Consider the following 24,559-nt stretch of genomic DNA (forward strand, 5'->3'; position numbering starts at 1 on the left):
AAAGCAATCTACAGATTCAATGCAATCCCTATCAAACTACCAATGGCATTCTTCACAGAATTAGAACAAAAAATCTTACAATTTGTATGGAAACACAAAAGACCGCGAATAGCCAAAGCAATCTTGAGAAAGAAAAACAGAGTTGGAGGAATCAGGCTCCCCGACTTCAAACTATACCACAAAGCTACAGTAATCAAGACAGCATGGTACTGGCACAAAAACATAAATATAGAATCAGTGGTACAGGATAGAATGCCCAGAGATAAACCCACTCACATGTGGGCACCTAATTTACAACAAAGGAGGCAAGACCATACAGTGGAGAAAAGGCAGCCTCTTCAATAAGTAGTGCTGGGAAAACTGGACAGCTATATGTAAGAGAATGAAATTAGAATACTACCTAACACCATACACAAAACTAAACTCCATATCGATTAAAGACTTAAATGTAAGACCAGACACTATAAAACTTTTAGAGGAAAACAGAAAAAACACTCTTTGACATAAATCACAGCAAGATCTTTTTTGACCCACTTCCTAGAGTAACAGAAATAAAAACAAAAATAAACAAATGAGACTTAACTAAACTTAAAAGCTTTTGCACAGCAAAGGAAACCATAAACAAGACAAAAAGACAGCCCTCAGAATGGCAGAAAATATTTGCAAATGAAACAACAGACAAAGGATTAATCTCCAAAATATACAAACAGCTCATGGAGCTCAATATCAAAAAAGCAAACAATCCAGTTAATAAATGGGCAGAAGACCTAAATAGACATTTCACCAAGGAAGACATACAGATGGGCAAGAGGCACATGAAAAGATGTTCAACATCACTAATTATTAGAGAAATGCAAATCAGAACTACAATGAGGTATCACCTCACACCGGTCAGAATGGACATTATCAAAAAAGCTAGAAACAATAAATGCTGGAAAGGGAGTGGTGAAAAGGGAACCCTCCTGCACTGTTGATGGGAATGTAAATTGATATAACCACTATGGAAAACAGTATGGAGCTTCCTTTAAAAACTAAAAATAGAACTACCATATGACCCAGGAATCCCACTACTGGGCATATACCCTGAGAAAACCATAATTCAAAAAGAGACATGTCCCACAATGTTCATTGCAGCTCTTATTTACAATAGCCAGGACATGGAAGCAACCTAAATATCCATTGACAGATGAATGAATAAAGAAGATGTGACACATATATACAATGGAATATTAATCAGCCATAAAAAGAAACAAAATTGAGTTATTTGTAGTGAGGTGGATGGACCTAGAGTCTGTCATACTGAGTGAAGTAAGTCACAAAGAGAAAAACAAATACCGTATGCTAACGCATATATATGGAATCTAAAAAAAAAAAAAAAGGTTCTGATGAACCTAGTTGCAGAGCGAGAATAAAGAGGTAGACATAGAGAATAGACTTGAGGACATGGGGTGGGAGGGCGAAGCTGGGGCGAAGTGAGACTAGTGTCGACATATATACACTACCAAATGTAAAATAGTTGGCTGGTGGGAAGCAGCAGCATAGCACAGGGAGATCAGCTCGGTGCTTTGTGATGACCTAGAGGGATGGGATAGGGAGGGTGGGAGGGAGGCTCAAGAGGGAGGGGATATGGGGACATGTGTATGCATATGGCTGATTCACTTTGTTGTGCAACAGAAACTAACACGGTATTGTGAAGCAATTATACTCCAGTATTAAAATAGTAAAAAAAAAAAATATATATATATATATATATATATATACACACACACTTTAAATGGGTGGATTGTTTGGTATGTGAATTATATCTCAATAAAATTCTTACCAAAGAAACCCCCATAGTCATAACCCACTTACTGCTATATTGTAAAAGAAAAAAAAGAAATAAAAAACAAATCAAAAAGCAATTCCACTGGTGGGTGCCCCTTAGCTGCCCACACAGAATTCTAGTCCCTTGCAGAGTCTTCCAAGTATTCTGAAAGTCTCAAGAAATATGTGCTCAGGAATGAACCCAGTCATTTTCCTGCCTCAGCGTCTTTATTCAAGCTCACCGCCCTGAGGCTACTTGAGGGAGAGACCCTTCAGTGCCAGCACGGTTTCTGTGGAGAATGCTGCCTGGCAGTCTTGTGAAGCCACCATTTCCTTATCAAAAAGCTGAGAAAGATGCCACCTGCCCTGTCCCTGTGCCACCTGGGTCCCAGAGCAGCCTCACTCAACCCAGAGTCTCTCTCTCTCGTGAAAACAGCTCTTTTCACATCTTACCTGGTTCCACCATAAGAATTCGAAAGCCACCTGCAGAGCCAAGCAGGGAATAGATGTTACACTATCCCACCTATTCTCCCATCTCTCACCATCTTTCTTCCCATGAAGCCAAAACAAAACCAAGGCTTTGTTTAGCCCTGAACATGTCAACTAAAGCTGACAGATACCGGTGGGGTCACCAGCCCATCAGCTGAGCAGACAGCCAGACCCTGAGTCACAGTTTGAATCAGCTGAGTCCCTGGGGCACTAACTTATCTTCCCAACAAGCCAGTGAATAGATTTGTGGAAAACAAAACAAAACAAACAAAAAATACCCCCTGGTACAAGAAGACAACTGATATTTGATTGAATTTCTCCAACCAAGTAATTCATTCCACTTGCACTATGTATGAGGGTCCCTATCCCAGCACATGAGATTGTGTTTATAGGAGGAATAAATCGTGTATTAGTTTTTAGGGGGGTTGATAACTTTACATATCCGATACTTATGTTTATATGTATGAAATGTGTGTTTTTAAAAATCATGTCAAAATGATTAGAAAGTAGAGTAGGAAGTAAGACCTAGACAGAACCATCAACTGAAGGAATGTTATCATTCATGAAATCTCTTCATGAAAAAAAAAGAAATCATGGGGTATATGAGAAAGAAACAGAAATAAAAAGGATTATTTAACAACCTGAAAATTATAAAGATTTTCCTGTTAGTTCATTTCTTAATTTGAAAACAAACAGGGAATTATTTTCAGCTGAAACCAAGAGAATTTAGTATTAAACATTTCCATGCATTCATGGACATCTGATTTTTTTTAAAAAAAAAGTACCAGAGCATATGTAGCAATGGGCTCCAGTAAGCCCAGCAGGAAGGAAAGTCATGCTTGAGAAAGCATGGGAAGGAAGAGGTGGTCTGGCAGGTCCCAGAAGAAACATGAGATTAAACCATTCACAAGGTGGGGAGGAGAAGAGTCTGAGGCAGGCCATGCCATGGGCCCAGGCCAGCCCGTCACAGTAGCAAGCAAGCGGCCCATTCGAGGACAGAGGCCAGTTGCTCTTGGCTCTGTTTTTAAGACTACATGATATCTACACTTGAAGGGGAAATTCTCTAGTTATAGAATTTGCATAATCCCGTTTCCTTTCAAGTTTTTAATCTGGTATTGCATTATAAGTGCATAAATAGTAAATTGATCATAATGAGTGATACATGTGGGGAAAACCCAGGATCCTGGAGTATTCATCAAACTCTAAGGTAGTCAGAAGACTAGAAGCAAATCCATCCTCTGTTGGAACTGGACCAGGGTTAGAGAGGCCTTCACATCTGAAGGGAACGTTTCTGAACACACCTCCCTTCGAATACAAGTTAGGATTGTGAGAGGTTAAAAAAAAAAAAAAAAAAAAATAGTCCCGATGTTAAAGATTTAGATGCATTCAAGTCATATAACAGTGAGATATAAACATGACACATATATTTAAACACATAATACATTAATGCAGTAAAGTGAAAGCTTTCTATGATGAATCATCCCCTCCTTACACAGTGTCACAGGGATTACTTTATGCTGAAGAAGTTTAATTAGCATAGGTATTTTGTGGCCCTGTTTGTGAATAAAAACCTCTGCTCAAGATTTTTATATTCCTAAAATACCACGACCCTCCAACGTTGTCTGACCAGCTGGCTTCTGAATCTATGCAGTATAGTGTTTTTTGTAGACAACTAACATGCCATAGAATGAAAAGAAACAATGATTGACCTCTTGGATGGTCAACTGGAGTGGGTTCAGTCATGAAAAGGGGACCCACAAACCTCACACAGCCCCAAGCAGCATTAGACTCCTTTTTTTTTGTAGAAGAAAAACTACTTTCTTCAAATTGCTTCATACAATAAACCAGGTATTCAAATGAACAGGCCAGGATAAATGTTTTGCTTGGTTTAATCGAATCAGTTGACCAGAATCAAAGGAAATCCAGGCGATTGTATCAAGCTAAGGTACTTGATACATCCAGCTGAGGTACTCACTGTGGATGTTTACATGTTACAGGTCAAGAATATTTGACATGTCGGTGTTTAGGCGTAGCATTTATTTCGTTCAGACCCATTAGAACTTTTACACCAAAATGACGTCTTGCCCCTACTCTTACTTGGAGTCAGGAGCCTACCTCTCTTACTAGGTGGATTTTGTTCACCTCCTTTCCTGGCTTGAAAAGGCCTTCAAAGATAATTAGTCATCAATTTAGTTTTTTACTTTCTAATCACTTTTAATTTTGGTGCGAAGTGTTTTTTTGACAGCTGGATCATCCTCATTTATTAAACACATCTCTATATTGTTCTGAGCTATTTCCTCGGGTCACATCTACCTTAAGAATTCGACTTGCCCTATGCATCTCTTCCTTTTACTTGGCTGTTCCCGAGTTATATCCTTTAGAATAAAACTGTAACTATAAGCATAAAAAAAAAAAAGAAAAAAGAATTCGACTTGCCATCACTAATGAATTCATGGGTGGGCATCAAATTCTGGAGCTGGTTCCTTAATAATAATACTGAAAATCTTTTGTATTTTACAGAATGTCACATGCCATTTTATGGCAGAGTGTACATTTCTATAGTTATTTTTAACCTTGTTGGGGGTCATGGATTCCCCAAAAGAATATGATGGAAGCAGTCTCCTCTCAGAAAAATGAACATATGAATATATGCAAACATTTGCATATCATTTTTAAAAGTTTGTGGACCTCTAGAGATTATTTAGTGATACTCTAGGATTAAGAACTTTTGTTCTAAGGGGACATTTTCGAAAGAGATAGCATTTCTTTTGATTTACAGGGCAGACTCTTTTGAAGAGAGAAATGTGAGGTAACTGAATGGGACCAGATGTATCTTGGAACATTAGCGTAAGATCGTTGAGGAGAGAAACATTTGATAGAAGCGAAATAACTTCTGGACCATTTCTTTCCAAGCTAAGAATATTGCCCAGCCTCATAAAAAGGATCTTTTCCACGGGTACACAGAGTTATAAGGCCACTGATCTCTCTCCAAGAACACAGGCTACCATAGAAAGGATGACATGCGCTTTGGGAAAGAGTCACTTTTCCCCTGTGTCTAACCCTTAAGTGTGATGTAACAGTCTTTGGAGAAAGAGTTATGTTTACTTATTTTTTCCTCACCTTAATCTTCCCTTTAGCATATGGTGACTTTTTCTTCTCACAAATGATACGGCTAATTGCAGACAAGAGGATTGCCATTCCTGTGATCTAGAAGGATTCTGCTCCCGGATAAACAGCCAAGAACTTTTGTTAGAGAGAAGGAAGATGGAGGAAAAGGAATTGAGCTTTTCTGGTGTGTGTTCTATGCTGAACCTTTGAAGTAGTGCCTTTCATAAGCCTGCTCATGACAAGCAAGAGCAACAGGAAAGCAAACTGGACCGAACCCTGGGCCAGTTAGTCCATTTCTTTGAGCTTTTATTTCCTCATCTATAAAATGGAGATAATAATGCTTACTTTATAGGGATTTTTTATGATATAGGAGAGAGTGTGTGTCAGATGTTTAGCACATGCCTGGCATGTAATGAGCATACAATTACCCTCCTCAGTTGATTTTGTATTTTCGAGGGTGATAGTTTTGTTTTTATCAACTCAGAACACAATAGAACATCACATCATTGTTGCTTTTTAAAACTAGTGTCCTCCAGCAGACAGGCTACATGATTGGGCACTGTTTAAATATTTTAATACTTTTAATATGTGATTATGCCTTCATTTTAGGACACTTGAAGTGTTTGGTCCAGATGGCAAGTTATATAATCAGGTTAATTTTCCTGGACCCTGAACTTCTCTTGGACTTGAAAGTATCACTGTCACTCTGGAACCAGCACCCACCTTAACTTATGTATTCAGTTACTCATTTGTCACTGATCAAAAAATATATTTACTGAGAGCTGAATAACACCACATGTGGGGATACAGTACCAAATGTGTCTCAGGAAAGCCCATCTGGGAAGCAAAGGGGAAGAGTTCACCTGCTGGCTTTCTACCTGGTATTGTTTGAACTCTTGCTACCCAGGAACCCCCCTGAGCTTCTGGTCTACCTATGCCTGCATCTTCTGCCTCAGCATCAGCAGGGAGGGGCCAGGGTAGGGGCTGGAGGATTGTGGATTGGACACTTAGGCCTGTTAGAAACCCTGACTGATAGCAACGCAAGGCACCCAGATTCGTGGCATAGATCCGCTCAGTAACGCAAAGCACCACCTTACCCTCTGCTTCACTTTCACAGTGGGTGTTTTATTTACAACTTGTGTGTAACAGCTTGGCTCTGTGTTATAAGTCAGGTCTCTTGATGATCCTCCTCTGCCTTTAACATGTGTGTCCTCCTGTTTCCTTGACCCTCTGTCTTCAATTCACGTCTCCACAGCCTCGCAGACCGGAGCCCTCCAACTTCCACCCAGGGAAAACTGAACTGCATTTTGTCATTTCATTTCTGGGATGTCTATTTTCTTTTCATGGAGGGTATTTTGACTTTTTTTTAGGGCCCTTTCACAAGATGATCAAGATGACATCCACCTAAAACTGGAGGATGTAATTCAACTGGTAAGTTCAGCCGTGGTCTTATCCTGCACAATTATATGTAAGACTCACCTCTCAAAGGCAAGCACTGTGCCCATAACTGATAACTGGGTTCTGGACTGTATATTCTGTCGCTGTAAACTGTGTGAGAAGAACCAGATTTGGCTTTGGGGTTTAGCAGTTGGTCCATGATGTTAATGCCGGCTGTTATTTCTGAACTTTCTGCCATTTTCTTCATAGCTGGAATCTAGGGTGGACTTTGTACTCCAAGCAGCTGCAGTGAGCTGGCAGGCACCTTGCTTCCGAGTGTGTTTCATTCCCTGCCCTCATCTCTTGCAGACAGACTGTCCGAAGGCCGAGTGCTTTGAGACCTTGTCGGCCATGGAGCTGGCTGAGCAGATCACCCTCCTGGACCACATCGTTTTCAGAAGCATTCCCTACGAGTGAGTGTGCCCTCACAGCAGCAGGGCTGCCTTACAGCTGACATTGTTCCTCAGCAGATGCGTATGCGCAGAGCTGTGGCTCTTAGTCTTATGTTGGTTTTGTCCCACTTGAATGTCTTTTGGTTCCACTATATGTTGGAAATATTTATATAGAAATATTGGGAACTCTCAAGATGGTCAGTCTTGTGTTTCTGTATGTGCTACAGTTACCATAGAAGGCGAAGTTCTCTGTCCTCTCACATCTTTGTGTTATAGAAACCGCAATACAGTATAACAGTGGTTCTCAAACTTCATGGTGCCTAAAATCATTTGGGAAACCTGTTCAAAATGTACATCCCTAGGTACCGCCCCCTGGCCACCCCCCCGGCAGAAATCCTGATTCCAGTAGGTTTGAGGCCCAGGAAACTACATTTTCAATGAGAATCCCAGATAATTCTGCGTGAGCTAAGACTATACTTTGAGAAACACTGATGTTGGGAAATTCTGTAAATTCTGCTGCAATTTTTCCCCCATGTCCATAAATCAGCAGGTGGTATTGCTGAGCATCGAGACTCCAGAACAGCGTAGACTCCCAAGACAGAGCTTTGCACAGAGCACACTTGGAGTGGGTATCTGCCGAGTGAACGCTGTCACGTAATGAGCATCCATGTCACTACTGCCTTTTAACTGTCTCGTGTGCAGAGTAAGGGAGGCTCTTTAAGCCCCCTCCTGCTGTCCTAATCAGCAGCTCTACAAACAAGGCCTTTGTGTGGACAAATAACAACTGTTGGCATAAGTCCCCTGTGAAATTATAACTAAATGAAAGGTATGGGAGGGGCTGGGTAAGAGGTATGACTGTGGTCCATGTTGTATGTAGAGAAGAGGACATCCAGGATGATGGAGGCTCAGGCATAGCCGTGTTGGTGGTCAGAGCTACAATAGAAGGGGCAAGGCCGGAAGATGCTCCTGCAGACTTTTCTTTTATGCATTTTATCTTATTTCCCACTTTCAGCAATTGTAGGCCCATCCATGAACATGGGGAAAAAAGGAACGTGGCCCCTTGGCCGTACAAATGAACCCACTGACTATTTGATGACTTGAGTTAGGAGTGCAGTGCCTCTTCCCCCCACCTCCTGACTATCCTCCAGTGCAGTGAGGATTCAGGAGGGAGGGGAGCATGACCAGTATGGAAGAGGAGAAACAGCAAAGGCTGAATCTTTGTGGTTGCCCTTGGTGTGGTCTCTTCCTGGGACCCTTCTCACCTCTCCTCCTCTCTGCTGCTGTGAACATGTACCAATTTTCATCCGTGGAAAAAGCACATCTTTATGTCCAACAGCCTTGCAGGATGGGAACAGTACCACCCACGTCAAGGGACTCAGTCAACATTGGTGGATTAAGAATGTGTCAGAGTAATTTCATTTTAATTTTGCTAATGCCTTGACAAAATAATTCCTGTATGCTCCAGCTTGATTGTCCCTCGCTTGCTGTGATCCAGTGACCCACTCATGAGTGAAATGAAGGAGCAGGGATGTTATTCAGAAGACAGACCTTCCTCCAGGCTGAGCTCCCACCACCGTAACTGCCTTCCTCACACGAACGGGCTGCAAAGTGCTAACACCAGCATTTGTTCATTTGGCCCTTACCACGTGTACTGTTCCGGGCTCTGGGGCGAACAAAGGAAAGTCCCTGCCCATGGAACTGACATTCTCCTGGAGACTGTCAGAGCAAAGTGGAGGAAAACATGCTGTTCTTGATTAACATTTTTGGTAGTGATGGATTTTTCAAGCCTTCTGCTAAGGCTTAAGATTTTTTCAAGGTGATCCAGGGAAAATGGTCTTGGTTTCTGAGTTAGCACTTAAGCTCTTTATTCCTCTTGTCATTGTTTTCCAATTTCAGAGAAGCCTTTATAATGATCCTAATAGGGACCCGGTTCCAAACATTTATAAGAGAAAGCTGAAACTGAAGAATCTTTTTCTTTTTGGCATCAAGTGGTGAAATGGTAGAATTGAGCTAAAATTCATTTGAGATGGAGCAGCGGGGTTGGGCAATGTCAAGTTTAATGTATATAATATTCATAATAATTATTCAGGATCATGGGCACCCTTAAAAAACTTAATTGATTTTGTGTTTTGTTTTGAATTTTCAGAGAATTTCTTGGGCAGGGGTGGATGAAGCTGGATAAAAATGAAAGAACACCTTACATTATGAAAACCAGCCAACACTTCAATGATGTGAGTAACCATAAAAATAAAACCTTGGGTGGGAGTGTTATAGGAAGATGAGTATCAGGGTCTTGAGATGCCTTCTCTAAATTAAAAGAAGTCTTCCACCCACTTTTTAAACAAAACTGATGGAATGTTAAAAAAAAAAAAGCTTAAATATCCTCTATGAGTTCACAGTGATGTGATTACTTCCAGTTACCTTCCAGTTCACATTTGATGGTACACAAGTCTGGTAAATGCTCAGTGATGCATAGGTAGCTGCTATTATTTTTATCATGATCATGATTACTTCATGGTCGTAGACTGACTGGTTCTAACAGCACTGTGTCACTGGCCCCTGGTGGTACTGGTGATGGTAAGGCTGGGTTGCTACAGCTCCTCCTCATTATTACTGAACATTCAGTCCCAGTACATTCCAGGGCGGGAAGGAACCTCTCTGAGCGTAATTACAGTGATGCTGAGACTGCGTGCAGAGGTAACCAGCTGTCGGTCCATCTCCCCCTCTGCTCTTCTGCAGCAGTTTAGATGGAGTTGCTTTTATACCCTCCTCCTCCCTATTGGTGCTGTCCTACTGGTCTTAGTCCTGTGGAAGAGCCACAGATGTTGGAATGTCTTCAGGCCTATCCCGGCAAAGGGAAGGCTCCCTTTTCAATTCTACTAAAGTACGGTAAAAAGAGTAATGATGATGTTTAAAAAAAAAAAAAAAAAGACTACCAGGAAACCTGTAGGTAAATTAATGTCATCCAGAATCAAAATACAAAACAACAGTGCAAATTCCCAAGACAGTGCTTTGCTGAGGGTACATGTGGAATAGGTGTTATTACATAACAAGCATCAAATGTCACTGCTTCCTAAAGGACAGGACACATGACCTGTCTGGGCCACTCTTTGAGAAGCAGAGCCCCTTCTGTGCACAAGAAACCTATTTTTTTTTCTTTTTTGCCTGTGCTGTACATACACTTGGGATGAAATGGACACTCAAATCAGAGGTTCAGTCCCAGGCTCCATACCCACATGTCTCTACTTGGGTGGCCACTTGCACTGTGTCCAGATTGCAAATGGAACTCATCATCAGAGTTCCTCCCAGACCCACCAAGCCTGCTTCTTCATCTTATTCTCTGTTCTTGGTCTTGGGTAATGGCCCCACCAGCCACTCACTCAACCAAGCACGGAATCTAGAGGTCATCTTCGACCCCTTCTTCTCCTTTCTCCACCTCGCTCACCCCTCAACATGTTAGTGAACCCTAAATCTACACATCTCAGACTCTTCTTTTCCCCTCCCTTCCCACTGCCATAATCTTGATTTGGCCTTTCATTCTTTTCTCCGGGAGCTCCTAACTCACTATCTCCCCACCCCCATCTCACTGACACCCAACCCTTTCTTCACACAGTGGCACGGAAATAACTTCTCTCGGAGGCCCATCTAATTATATCTCTTTGATGAAATTTTGTCAGTGGCTTCCTCTCACCTTCACAATACGGCCCCAGCCGCTCAGCCTGGCCTACAGGAGCCCTGCCTCCTGTCATCCTTGTCTCTCGCCAACCCCCGTGCTCCTCAGACAGCTGCCAGATCCTCCAGGCCACCACGCCTTCCCCCTCTGTCCCTTTGCAGACACTCCTCTACTTTGATGGGAAGCAGTAGCTAGCTTCTCCTCACGCTTCAGGGTTCAGTGCAGGCACAATCTCTCTCCTCTGTACTAGGCCACCTGCCCCATGCTGCCTCTATTTCTCAAGCTCCACCGCACCCCCCCCAGCCCTAGCTTTGCATTTCGCTTTGTGGTACTTACTTGTTTCTGTCTGCCTCTCCTCACCTTCCCACCCAACCAGGCTCAGTGCCTTAAGGTCAGGGAGACTGATTTATTTATTTTTCCTGTTCCCACAACCTAAAAGAACGGTCCTTACTAGGTGCTCAGTACAAAATAATTTCTCTAATAAATATGCACAATGATAGTTCTGAGGCCCTGTGAGATTTAAAATACCTATGGAATTATCAAAGAATTGGTGTACTCATCAGATTTAGTATATGGATATAAGATTATGGACCCCAGATTCCCTTTATTCGTAATCAATCCTGTTCTAGTCTTTTCCTTTCCATATTCTAAGTGTTGAGCTTCTTAAGTTGCCTCTTTTTCTCTTGGCTTTAACTAATAGAATTACCGTGCTTAGCCTTGAAACTGTAGGTCCCTTTAACTGCTGGTGGAAAAAAAATTCAGCAAGATAAGATGAAAATGTTCTCTCTTCTGCACCTAAGTGTTTCTGGTTTGAGAGTTGGTAGGTTAGAGTTTGATTTGATTGGGAGGAAATGTGTTTTCTTTGTGATAACTGAGGCTTCCTAGAGTGAATATCCCCACACCGTTGGGACCCAAGGAACATCGGGAGAGGCCCCAAGAAGTGAAACCCCTGATCTGCAAAGGTTGCCATTCCTCAGGGGTTAGCTCGTTCTCTGCCATTCTCTCAATAATTATTGGAAATGACTCCTCCATCAAAATTACTGATTAGCAAAACCACCTCTTCCCCCAACAAGCTGATCCCAAACAACCCCTCTCTTCACTCAGGCTGAACAGGTGTTCGTTCGTGTGTTGTTATTGTTATCATTACAGACTTTAGTTTCTTCAGAAGGTTGATATCTAAATGGACTATGATCTCGCATCCCTTGACACCTGCTTTGCTGACATTTCTGTAGGTAATTCAGGTATCGTGCCTGCATGAATTGCTCTGGCTCTTAGCTGCCCTCTCTTGGCTTTTCCATTGTCTCAGATGAGTAACCTGGTGGCCTCCCAGATCATGAATTATGCGGATGTCAGCTCCCGAGCCAACGCAATTGAGAAGTGGGTGGCCGTGGCGGACATCTGCCGGTGCCTGCACAACTACAACGGCGTGCTGGAGATCACCTCAGCCTTAAACAGAAGTGCTATCTACCGGCTGAAGAAAACCTGGGCCAAGGTGTCGAAGCAGGTGAGCATCAGCGGGCAACACCTCCCACTGCCGCGAGGAGGAGAGACTGGGAGACCAGAGCCAGGATAAATATTACTGATTAGGAAATAATTAGCTGAAATGTGCAGCTCCGTTGCCAAAGAAAGGTGCCAACATGGGTAATTACTGTGTTCTTACCACTTAATTGATTCTGCTCATATGTGTTTCTAAATGGTTAATTTAGAAAAGAAAATACAAACCAAAACACTCATTATAACATATCTGGGGACAACTTCAGACAATGTGGTTGACAGTCAGGAGGTGTTCCCTGAATCATTTAGGGAGGGCGCATTGATTCCAAGTGAGCACAGTGATGTCCGTGGATCCATTCTTTCTCCCTCAAAGTAAAGGTACAAATGCCTTAGGGCCAAAGACCAGGGATAGAGGGCCTCCATGTTCACCTCTTCTTTGTCATTCAGGTAGTCAAGTTTTGGCATAATGACTTGAATGTGAAGAAATATAACTTCTTAATTTTCTTTTAATTGGACTTAGCTTGTTCACGCTTATTTTTTCCTTCAGATAATTTCAGGATTCAAGTGACATCACCGTTTCCCCCCTGCTCTTCCCCCTGAGTGTCAGTGGGTGTTAGGGAGGGCTTTTCTGGGCTTGTGGAAGGCTGTGTGCACCCACTGGCCTCCTGCTGTAGTCTTTGGCAGTTTAGTCATTGGGTACAAGCCGCTGTGAGTTGCCTGTGCCTGGTGTTCAAATGGTCAACCTACCCTGCCAGGAACATGGCATGGTTATTGCACGCAGGGAGCCTGGCTGACCTCACCTCCCATTCATCTCTCACTTGCTCTGCTGATTCTCTGAGATGGGGTGTGTATTACCTCTACTACAGGCTGTGGTGCCCCTTGCTGATCCCTAGTGGGCAGGCTAATTCTTCATTACTAGATAACTCACTTGACCCTCTCAAAGGGTGTTGGGGGAACTTTCTAGGCTCCTCCATGTCCCATGGGCGCCAGAGGCTAGAAGTGTTTATGCCAGGCCCTCTCTGCATATCCTTCTTCCACAGACCACTGTGCCTGCCTTGTTGTGACCACCCAAAGTTGGTGAAGGGTGTCTTCAGGGCGCCCACCTCAGGGGTTTCAGGCAGGAAGAATAGCATATATTCTGCTGACATTTCCTCAAAGCTGTCTGGTTTCTGTTGCCCCCTCTGAGGGTTTAAGCCCCTCTCAGAGACATTGCTTCTTACTCTATTCTATTTTCTTTGCTCTCTCCGAGCCTTTTAAAGTCCTCCCTATGTAGCAAGAAACCAAGCCTAAGTCATATCTTTTATCCCCTCCCCCCATTCCTTAGTAAAAATGGAATGCTCTAAGAATCCCAAGTTTGGCCTCTAGAAATGGCAAATTCTTCTGTGAATAAAGCCTGGACCTTGCAAATAAAAGCCACAGCTTTTATAAAAACTGTTTTTAAAAAACTTTTAATCTTGAGATCACTGTAGGTCCATATGCAATTATAAGAAATAATAGAAATCCCTTCCACCCTATACCCAGTGTCCCCCAGTGGTAACATCTCACATAACTACAGACAATATCACAACCACAAAATTAACCATTGGTACCATCCACCAATCTTATACAGACTTCATTACCTTTACATGTATTCATTTGTGTGTGTGCATGTGTGTGTGTGTGTGTGTGTGTGTGTGTGTTTAGTGTGCCTTTATTACAGGAATAGATGCATGTAATCACCACCAGAGTGAAGATACAGAACAGTTCTATCACTAAGATCCCTCCTGCCACCCTTTTATAGCCCCAGCCACCTTCCCCCCTCTCCCTCCCTAACTCCTGGCAACGACAGATCTGTTTTCCATCTCTGTGATTTTGTCATTTCAAGAATGTTGTATAAATAGAATCATGCAGTATATGACATTTTGAGATTGCCTTTTTTAAAACTCAGAATAATTCCTTTGAAATCCATTCAAGTTGTTACATGTATCAATTCTTATTTCCTTCTTATTGCTGAACAGTACTTCCTGGTATAGATATGACATTTCATTTAACCATTCACCCCTTGAAGGACATCTGGGTGTTTTCAGTTTCAGCTATTACAAATAAAGCTGCTGTGAACATTCATGAATATGTTTTATGTGACTATAAGTTTTCATTTCTCTGGGATAAATGCCTAAGAGTGCGATTGCTGGGTCATATGGTAATTGTGTGTTTAGTTTTATAAGAAACTTCCACTCTTTTCTAGAGAGGCTGTACCGTTTTACATTCCTATCAGGAGTGTATGAGTAAACCAGTTTTTCCACATTCTTTTTTTTTAGATATAAATTTATTTATTTATGGCTGCATTGGGTCTTCGCTGCTGTGTGCGGGTTCTCATTGCAGTGGCTTCTCTTGTTGCAGAGCATGGGCTCTAGGCGTGCGGGCTTCAGTAACTGTGGCTCGAAGGCTCTAGGGCACAGGCTCAGTAGTTGTGGCTCACGGGCTTAGTTGCTCCATGGCATGTGGGATCTTCCCGGACCAGAGCTCAAACCCGTATCTCCTGCATTGGCAGGCGTATTCTTAACCACTGCGTCACCAGGGAAGCCCTCTCCACATTCTTGTCAGCATTTGGTGTTATCACTATTTTTAATTTTAGCCATTTTGAAATCTCACCATTGTTTTAATTTCCACTTGCTAATGGCTAATAATGTTAAACATCTTTTCATGTGCTTGTTTGCATCTGTATATCCTCTTCAGCAAAATACCTAATCATGTCTTCAGCTCATTTTTTAATTAGATTGTTTGGTTTTTTTACCTTTGAGATTTGAGAATTCTTTCTATATTCCTCCACTTTATTCTTCTGTTTCAAAATTATTTTAACTACCTTAAGTGCTGTGACTTCCATATAAATTTTAGGATAAAAACTATGTCTTAAAAACTTTACTGAGATTTCCATTGGAATTCCATTAAACCAATCAATTTAGGGAGAATTGACATCTTTACTACACTGAGTCTTTCAGTCCATAAACACAGTATTTCTCACAATTTCTTTAGGTTTTCTTTGATTTCTTAAATCAGCATTTTGAAATCTTCAACATACAAGTCCTGTATATGTTTTGTTAGATTTATGCCTAAATATTTCATTTTCCTTGGAGATATTTAAATGTTCTTGTGGTTTTAATTTTGGTTTTCACACATTCATTGTTAGTATATACAAATGTAATTGATTTTTTTGTGTTGGTCTTGTATCCGTAACCTTGCTGAACTCACTTATTAGCCCTAGGAGCTTTTTTGTAGTTTCCTTGGAATTTTCTACATAGACCATTATGTCACTTGTAAGTAGGAACAATCTTATTTCTTTCTTTCCAATTTATATGCCTTTATTTCCTTTTCTTGCCTTATTGCTCTGGCTAGACTTTCCAATGCTATGTTGAATAGGATAGTAAGAGAGGACATTCTTACCTTGTTCTTGATCTTGGGGGGAAAGCTTTCAGTTTTTCACCATTAAGGATGGTGTTAGCTGCAGGCTTTTTATAAATGCTTTTCATAAAATTGAGGAAGCTACTTTCTCTTCCCTAGTTTTTGAGAGATTTTATGATGAATGGGTATTGGAATAGTATTTTTATTTTATTTATTTTTATTTAAAAAAATTTTTAACATCTTTATTGGAGTGTAATTGCTTTACAATGTTGTGTTAGTTTCTGCTGTATAACAAAGTGAATCAGCTATACATAATCATATATTCCCATATCTCCTCCCTCCTAAGTCTCCCTTCCACCCTCCCTATCCCACTCCTCTAGGTGGTCACAAAGCATCGAGCTGATCTCCCTGTGCTATAGCTGCTTCCCACTAGCTATCTATTTTACATTTGGTAGTGTATATATGTCCATGCCACTCTCTCACTTCACCCCAGCTTATCCTTCCCCCTCCCCATGTCCTCAAGTCCATTCTCTACGTCTGCGTCTTTATGGAATAGTATTTTTAAAGTGGGCTTCAAACAGCTATATCAGAATCCAAAAGCTGGACACTGACCCCTTGGTCATGGCTGGGTTTTGCCTCCCTCTAACGCGGTGGTGGCCTCAGCCATTAGGCACTGGATACAAAGAGCATATTATCCTGTCACACACATGTCACATTTCATCAGAGTCGGTATTGGTCAGTCCATAGCCAAGCACAGAATATGTGCTTTAATGACTTGGAAATTAACAGTCGAAAAGATTCATCATGAAAACTCCCTGACACAAGTCTTCTCCTTTAAGATTCCCTATTCAACATGTGCTTTTCAGTTCTTTAAGTTCCTAAGTTTCTTGTGCATTACAGTTTTTCTTTTCTACACATTTTCTCTCTTTTTGGCTCAACGATTAGTGTAGTCACTTTTCTTTACGTGTTCTTCCTCCTTTTTTTAAACATTAAATTTAAATATAATGCCCCCCTCTATACTTTGAAAGTCATATCACATCACAATAGTCTGGCACAGGTATCAGTAACTGCCACTGTAGAAGAGAACTGAGCATCTTTTAGTAACTTACCACCTTACCAAACCATAGGAATATTTTCATGACATACTAAGTTATTTGTTTCTTTCTAGACAAAAGCTCTAATGGACAAGCTTCAGAAGACTATTTCATCTGAAGGAAGATTTAAAAATCTCAGAGAAACCCTTAAAAAGTATGTCTATCTTAATTATTAAATTATTCATAATTCACAAATATGTTTATATAATTTTTATAGTGTACAAATAGTCACTTACCTCCTACTTTGGCTTGAAAAGAAAAACAAATGGGAACAACTTCCATCACATAGGTGTTTTTCTGATTTCCCTTTTCATTTGGAATACTGTGGATACAGTAAGTAAATAGCTTATGGACATACTCGTGGTATGCAGAGCTTTCCAAATAAGAAGAAAATATCACCATAGTAAATCAAACCACATAAAGAGTAAATAAAACTCTTTTACTATAAAGAGTTTCTTGACTTGGTATTTCTTAATCTAAACACAGTGATTTCCTGTGATTTTTTTTTTTTTTTTTGTGGTACGCGGCCTTTCACTGTTGTGGCCTCTCCCGTTGCGGAGCACAGGCTTCCGGACGCGCAGGCTCAGCGGCCATGGCTCACGGGCCCAGCCGCTCTGCGGCATGTGGGATCTTCCTGGACCGGGGCATGAACCCGTGTTCCCTGCATCGGCAGGCGGACTCTCAACCACTGCACCACCAGGGAAGCCCTCCTGTGATTTTTTAATTTAAATATTCCAGTGCCTATTGATTATTGTTATGTATTTTTGACCTTTTATTGCTGGATCATTCTCTCTTTCTACAGACACGCACACACACACACACACACACATGTGCACAGAGACAGAGAGAGAGAGAGAGAGAAAGAATAAAATGTATTCTCCTGCAACTTGTTTTCTTATCATCTACTGCACATACTTGCCTTACTCTGGAAAATATTGTCCTGTGATGCCCTGAGAGAAAGAAAGACTCATAGTAACAACAGTGACAACAATAGCACAAGAACTATTCACTGAATACTTGCTAAATGACAGACTCTATGTGAAGTGCTTGATGTGTCTAATTTAAGCCTCACAGCAAACTAAAGAGATAAGTTTTATTGTCTCCATTTTACAGACAAGGAAACTCCAGTTCAGAGAGTTTGGCCTGCATCACTTAGTAAGTGGTCAAGCAGGGACTCAAACCCAGTTCACTCTGGATCAAAAGGCCATATTCTCAGCCTCTAGACTCCTTGAGAAAAACAAGTTCATCCCCCTTCCAAACAGCAAAGGTCTCACTTTAGCATGTAGTTGTCATATTAATTAAGTCTATACCTTCTAAAACATTTAAGTACTAACTAAAACAGAAAACAAGTTTTACAAGCTCTAATTACATTGATGTTTTTTTCCACCCACTTCTTTAAGGTTGAATGTTTGCACTTTAATGAGGTGAGGGCATGGGGTTTTCCTACATGCTTTTACCCCTCAGAGAAGTGTGGCCAATGCAGATAAATACTGCAAGCAAGTCTCGCTAGCAAACGTTAGTATTTGTCTGTAAGACATCCCGTTGTTTGAAATACCATTGTCTCAAACACATAGTAAAGCATGGGCGGTAATTTTGTATCATATTCTATTGTGAGGCATATTTAAAACTCTGCATATCATAAGTGTGCTTCTGAAAATGGAATTTAAAACTTGATTCTTCAGGGTGGGAGCAGCACATTTGCTTCCTATTTATTTTAAATGGGGAGGTAAGTGGACACTTGTGGGAATGAGCATGACAACAGTACCTCTTGGTCTTGCAGTTGTAACCCCCCTGCTGTTCCTTATCTGGGAATGTACCTGACAGACCTGGCGTTTATTGAAGAAGGAACACCAAACTTTACTGAGGAAGGCCTTGTCAATTTCTCCAAGATGAGAATGGTAGGTGAGAATTTCATACAATCAGGCTGTCTCAGTGACATCAGTGGCTTACAGAGAAGAGGCGACATCATGGAAGATCACTGCTTTTTATGCTCGAGGTGAAGAGGTGATGGACACTGGTGGTGGACACCTGATGTTGGCTGATTCAGGAGATTTTCGCAGGTCCATTTCAGCTTGCAGTCTGGACAAAGAGGGTAGGGAATAAAGCTCCAGGGATGACTTTCTAGGACTGACCAGTGATAGACGGGTGCTGAGGCTTCTTGCTGGACAGCTGGGTTCTAAGCACCAAGTTAGAAGCAAGGAGCCCATGGACACTAGCACCCAGGGCTTGCCACTCCTGAACCTGAGGCCGCCCCATGCCAGCTGTTTCCCTGATGGTGAATTCAGTATTTCCTTGCTGTTAACATTTTGTGTGGCTCATTAAAGGACAAGAAAGTCCTGGGGCCTGGAGCATGATGGGACAGGGCTCCAGATACCTCACTGGAGGAAGGAACTGACTTCTCTAGGACGGACTTCCAGAAGAATGTGCTGCAGCACAGGGGCAGTACTTAGGCTTTGCTCTTGTTGTTTCTCTGTCAGATATCACACATCATCAGAGAGATACGCCAGTTCCAGCAGACTTCCTATCGAATAGACCATCAGCCAAAGGTAATATTGTGTGGTTGTAAGAGAATTTAATGAAGAAAAAAGGGGAAATTAATTCATTGGAAACAGCAGTAGAGTAGATCAATAATACCAAAAGCTGACTCAAAGAAAAGACCAATAAAACAGACAAATCTTTGGTAACTCTGAGTAAGAAAAACAAGAAAGAAAGCAAAAAGAATATCAATTCATCATCAAATTCTATCTGTTTTACATCCTGTATTTCTTGTGAAGCTGGAACCACCCCTGGTCCAAACTACCAATATCTGTTACCTGGTCTACAGAATGCAAATCCATTCTACAAATTTACAGCCAGATAGAACTCTCTGGAACACACAGTGGAAGTTGTTTGCTTTATTGGCTTCCCTTTGCTCTTAGGATAAGGAAAGAAAAAAATCTTGATATGTCCAAAAAGTCTTGCATTATGTGGTCCCTACTCATCTTTCAAGATTCATATCACGTCTTATACCCCCTTCCTCTCTCCATTCCAACCATAACTGGCCTTTATTACCTCTTTCTTTCTTTACTTTTGTTCCTTCCTTCCTCCCTCCCTCTATCCCTCCCTCCCTTCTTTCCTTCTTTTCTTTTCATTTTTTAATAGACATTATTTTTTAGAATCATCTTAGCTTTACAGAAAAATTGAGAAGGTGAGACAGAAGATTCCCATATAACTCACAGCCAATTATCCCTATTAGTCATGGAACCTGACATACTTATTATGAAACTCATAAGGAAGGTTTAATAGGCCAAAAAAAATAAGGACTTTTTGAAAAATAAGAAGAGTAAGGGAGAGCTTACCCTACCAGATACAGACACTAAAACTGTACTGAATAAAACAGGACTATATTGGCACAGGAATACAAACTCAATGGAGCAGGATAAAGTCCAGATGCAGATTTTGTCTATATGAAAATCTAATATGGGATAAAGGAGACGTTTAAAGAAAGCGCCAGAAAGAAACTGACCATTGTATAAATGGAATAGGAATTTTGGCTCTCTGTCTTATACCATTCACAAAAATTAATTCCAGATGAATTCACTACTTAAATATTAAAAAATATTAAATTATTTAAATAAAATATAGGACAAAATTTCATGACCTTTGGGTTTGAAAGACCCTAAACACAGAATGCAAAATCTGTAAAAGACAAGCTTGATAAAGTTTTTGCTGAATCAAAATCTAAAACTTCTATATGACAAAGGGCAATTGTTTAAAAAGTCAAAATACAAGCAGTAGACTAGGAGACAATGTTTGTAACATTTAAAACAAAGAGACAGAATAAAAGTATTCCTATAAATCTATAAGAAAAGCATAAACAACTCAATAGGAAAATTGGCAAAGCTATAAGCAGGTAACTCACAGAAGAAGAAACAAATAAATATTTGGAAAATGTTCAACTTCATTAATAAGAAAAAATGCAGATTATGAAGCATCATTATCAGCTATCAGAAAGACAAATTTTTAAAATATTGATAACAGCAAACATGAGTTAGGGTATGGGATAACAGGTGCTCTTATGTACTATAGGTACAACAGTTTTGGAGGTCATTTTATATTACGTTTTAAAATTAAAAATTGACATACCAAGTAACTGGAATTCTTATACACTGCTGGTGAGAGTAACACGGTACAACCTCTTTGGAAAAACTGTGTCATTTGGAGATTTCTTGAAATGTTAAATATGCATCTACCTTATGACCCAGGTATTTATCCAAGAGGGAAGTGAAAACATGCCCATTAAAAGTCTTGTATAAAATGTTTATAGCATTTCTTAATAATAGCCAAAAATTGGAAACAGCCCAGGTGTCCATAAATAGATGAATGGATAAACAAATTGTGGAACATCTATACATTGGACCCACTACTCAGCAATGGAAGAGGACAAACCACTGAAACACGCCACAATATAGATGAATCTCAAAACATTATGCTGAGTGGAAGAAGCCAGACACAAGAGCGTACATACCGTGTGATTCCATTTACATGAAGTTCTAGAGCAGACAGAACATGTGGTGGTAGAAATCTGAGCAGCGATTGCTTCTGGCAGCAGGTCAATTGGGAAGCTGCATGAGGGAACTTTCTGGGCTGATGGAGTTATTCTCTAGCATGCTATATATGTAAGTTACATGGGTGTTTACATTTGTCAAAACTAATCAAGCTATTAATTTTACTTATGTCTGTTATATCTCAGTAAAAATAAAGAAATATTTTCATGGAGCTACCCCATGTTCCAACATGTTCATCTCCATATCCTTTCCTTTCATTTCATTTCCAGTGTCTAGAGGACCATTCACATGTGAGCACTAGGAAACATGCTAACAAGGACTTCACTGTAACTTTGTGTCATAGTGAAACACTGACAGCCACCAAACACCCATCGATATGAGATCATTAAATAAACTCTGACATGTCACACTGTTAATGGTGCACAGCAGTTAGAGCTCTTTGTACTGACATGGGGAGCTCTCCACAACTTCTAGTTTGACAAAAGCAGAATAAAATGTATCGTTTTGATACCACTTATAAGGGGAAAAAATGATTTCTGTTAAGTGCATGGTAATGTCTAGAAAGACACAGAAAAATGTCTGGGAGAATACAAGCCAACTGATAACAGTGGCAATTCTTGAGGGCAGTGCCTGGGGGTGGGAGTTGACAGAGGACTAGAGATGTGTGATTTTTTTTTTTTATAGTAAGAATATATTCATAATTTTTTTAGTTACCTAAAGTATTTCAATGCTTAGGAGAAAACGTTGAATTGTGTCAGGTTCCATGCAGAAAATGTACGTACTGGTGTTGTGACAAAACTCAAAGTGGGGATTCCCCTTTTTTCTCCAGGTCACTCAGTACTTGCTTGACAAAGCCCTCATCATAGATGAAGATACACTGTATGAGCTGTCTCTAAAAATTGAACCTCGGCTCCCAGCTTGACGATCCAGCCTTGCCCTGAGTCGGTGGAATTTTCGTGGAAAGCAGAAGGGACAGAACTGTGCATGCCACGCCTCCCACAGTGCAGGGAGGACGGGGGTGATGGAGACGAAGCCAGTCTCCTTTGTCCCCCGAAGATGATGGAACCAAACGGGAATTCTGTCTCCAGCCAGGGGAGCCCAGTTGGTTGGAGTGGAAGACAGATGCTTCAGACTTGGGTGGGAAGGTGAAGAGATTGATATTTGGTAAAGCTGAGGGCACATTTGCATGAGGGAATATAAGACGGGAGGTGCTGGTAGCCATTTTAATGAAGCAGGTAAGAAGGGGAATTTGAAACTGCTGCATATTCTATTAGAACTCGGGGACGAGGGTCCATAGAAAAGGCTTGTGATGTTTCGCTGGCACTTTACTGGCCCGGTGCACCTCCCAGTCTTCTCCTAGGGTTTAACTGCTTCTGTTACATTTCCTTTGTTACAGGCTTCCAGAAGAGCTGCCTCTGTAGGGATGGGCCGACACATAAGCAATTTCAGTCCTCAGCATGTGCATGGTCCTCAGTGCATCATAAATATTTATATTGGAGGAATGGCATGTTCTGAAACTGCTCTTTCAGTCTTTAGGCAACAGGACAGGGAAGACAGGTTGAAAGTCAAGTGGATTTGTACGTAACATTTCCATAATTAAAAACTCAGTAGCCGTGCCCCTGCGGAGCCCAGCCAGTGGCTCTCTCGAGGTGGAGGAGTGGGGGGCTTCTTCCTGAGGCTGTGGAGACCAGGAAGCCAATGCCCTTGGAGAGACAGGTGCAGGCTTTGCAAAACGATGCCCACGCACCTCACCGGCAAAACTGTGGAATACGACAAAAGGCCACAAAGTGCTACAGGGAAGAGTGGGTTTCAATGCTAAGTGAAAAGATATACTTAAAAATCATCTCTGCACCTTGCTGTGCTTGTTTTCTTCCCTCCCCCGCCCCGCCGCCCCCCACCATTGGTAATGTGGGAATCTATTCTGATTTACACAAACCATTTTTAGCCTCACTATGAACGTTGATTGTATTTTTTTTAAAAAAAAGCTGTTTAGTGGGATTTTCTTTTTAAAACCCACCCTTCCGTGTGCTGTTGGTAGACGGTTCTTCCTCAGTCTTTAAATTTGGAGACATTTCTGAGTGAAAATATTGTAAGTATATGGGAAATGGACCCAACCACTCAACAGCCCTTGTGTCAGAAAACCAAATGCAGGGGTTAGTCCTCCTACCCTAGGCTGGGAAAGCAACCTTGCTTCTCCCAGGATTGTTGGTTGTTGAAGAAATAGGGCTATCTCATGTTTACCTCCCTCTTCTCTTCTCAGGGAGACCTCTGCTTTCAAAGAAGAGAAAAGATATAGAGTTATTGTTACCTGAGCCTATGGCATCTGGCAGGCATGAAGCATATTGATGCAGACAATGAAAACAAAATTGACCTGGCTGCTTTCTCTCTTTCTTTGCACTTTAATTATGTTGTTAGAGCTGACAGCTGACTAATAAATTCAACTTGCTGGCTCATAAGACCCAGGGAACTGATAATGTCCCACAGAGGTGGAGAATGTACATTTTTCCTGCATGGTAAGGGCCATGTCTGTACATAACTATATAGTGAAATATCAAGTTAAGTAAAAGAAAATACTTATCATATTTGAAGACCATTCCAAAAATATTTTCAATAGCTCATATTAGCCAACAGGATAGCACTAAACCCAAGGAGGGTGACTTATGGATGCTTTATTTTTCTTTTTTAAAAAAAAGTTGCTTGTTTTTTCTCTTTAGTTTCAAATAAGAGGTTGATGCATCTTGATGCATGATAAGAAGCATGGGTTGTTTGGATCCTAACAACGCATAACTTACCATTTGTTTCTCAATGTTCAGAAACAGAGTTTGAACTAATATATGTCAATTGCACCAAGCACCGCAAAGTCTTGCAAAAGAATAAGAAAGTCAAGGTGAACTTTCTTGGTGCAAAAACATAGTTTTGAAGGTGAACTAAAATCAGGACAAATCAGTGGAAGGACCACACACATAGTAGTTTCAGGCAGAGCAACATGCAGAAAGGTTGATGCATCGGACTCTGCCCTTAGAATCCCCAAAGTCTTCCAGAAGGGAGGGTGTGGTTCTGTGGGCACTGTCCCTGGAAGTTTGGACCCTTAATTCTCTGACCCAAATGTTGCAGAGGCAATGCAGCCATTCTTTTTTTTTT

General features: G+C 41.1%; 1 protein-coding gene across 5 annotated transcripts in view; it reads left to right on the forward strand.

Annotated features, from left to right (window-relative positions):
- Nucleotides 1-23,892, forward strand: part of RASGRF2 (Ras protein specific guanine nucleotide releasing factor 2) — a 230,136-nt gene extending 206,244 nt beyond the window's left edge. For all 5 annotated transcript variants that reach the window (XM_067731139.1, XM_067731141.1, XM_067731142.1 and 2 more), the window contains exons 20-27: nt 6,774-6,834; nt 7,150-7,253; nt 9,379-9,463; nt 12,212-12,409; nt 16,946-17,025; nt 18,652-18,769; nt 19,349-19,417; nt 22,248-23,892. In XM_067731139.1, the coding sequence (XP_067587240.1) occupies nt 6,774-6,834; nt 7,150-7,253; nt 9,379-9,463; nt 12,212-12,409; nt 16,946-17,025; nt 18,652-18,769; nt 19,349-19,417; nt 22,248-22,340 (808 nt within the window). In that variant the 3' untranslated portion in view covers nt 22,341-23,892. The remainder of the gene's footprint in view (nt 1-6,773; nt 6,835-7,149; nt 7,254-9,378; nt 9,464-12,211; nt 12,410-16,945; nt 17,026-18,651; nt 18,770-19,348; nt 19,418-22,247) is intronic.
- Nucleotides 23,893-24,559: the final 667 nt, after the last annotated feature.

The sequence above is a fragment of the Pseudorca crassidens genome, chromosome 3 (genome assembly GCF_039906515.1).
Source record: "Pseudorca crassidens isolate mPseCra1 chromosome 3, mPseCra1.hap1, whole genome shotgun sequence".
Classification (NCBI taxonomy): Eukaryota; Metazoa; Chordata; class Mammalia; order Artiodactyla; family Delphinidae; genus Pseudorca; species Pseudorca crassidens.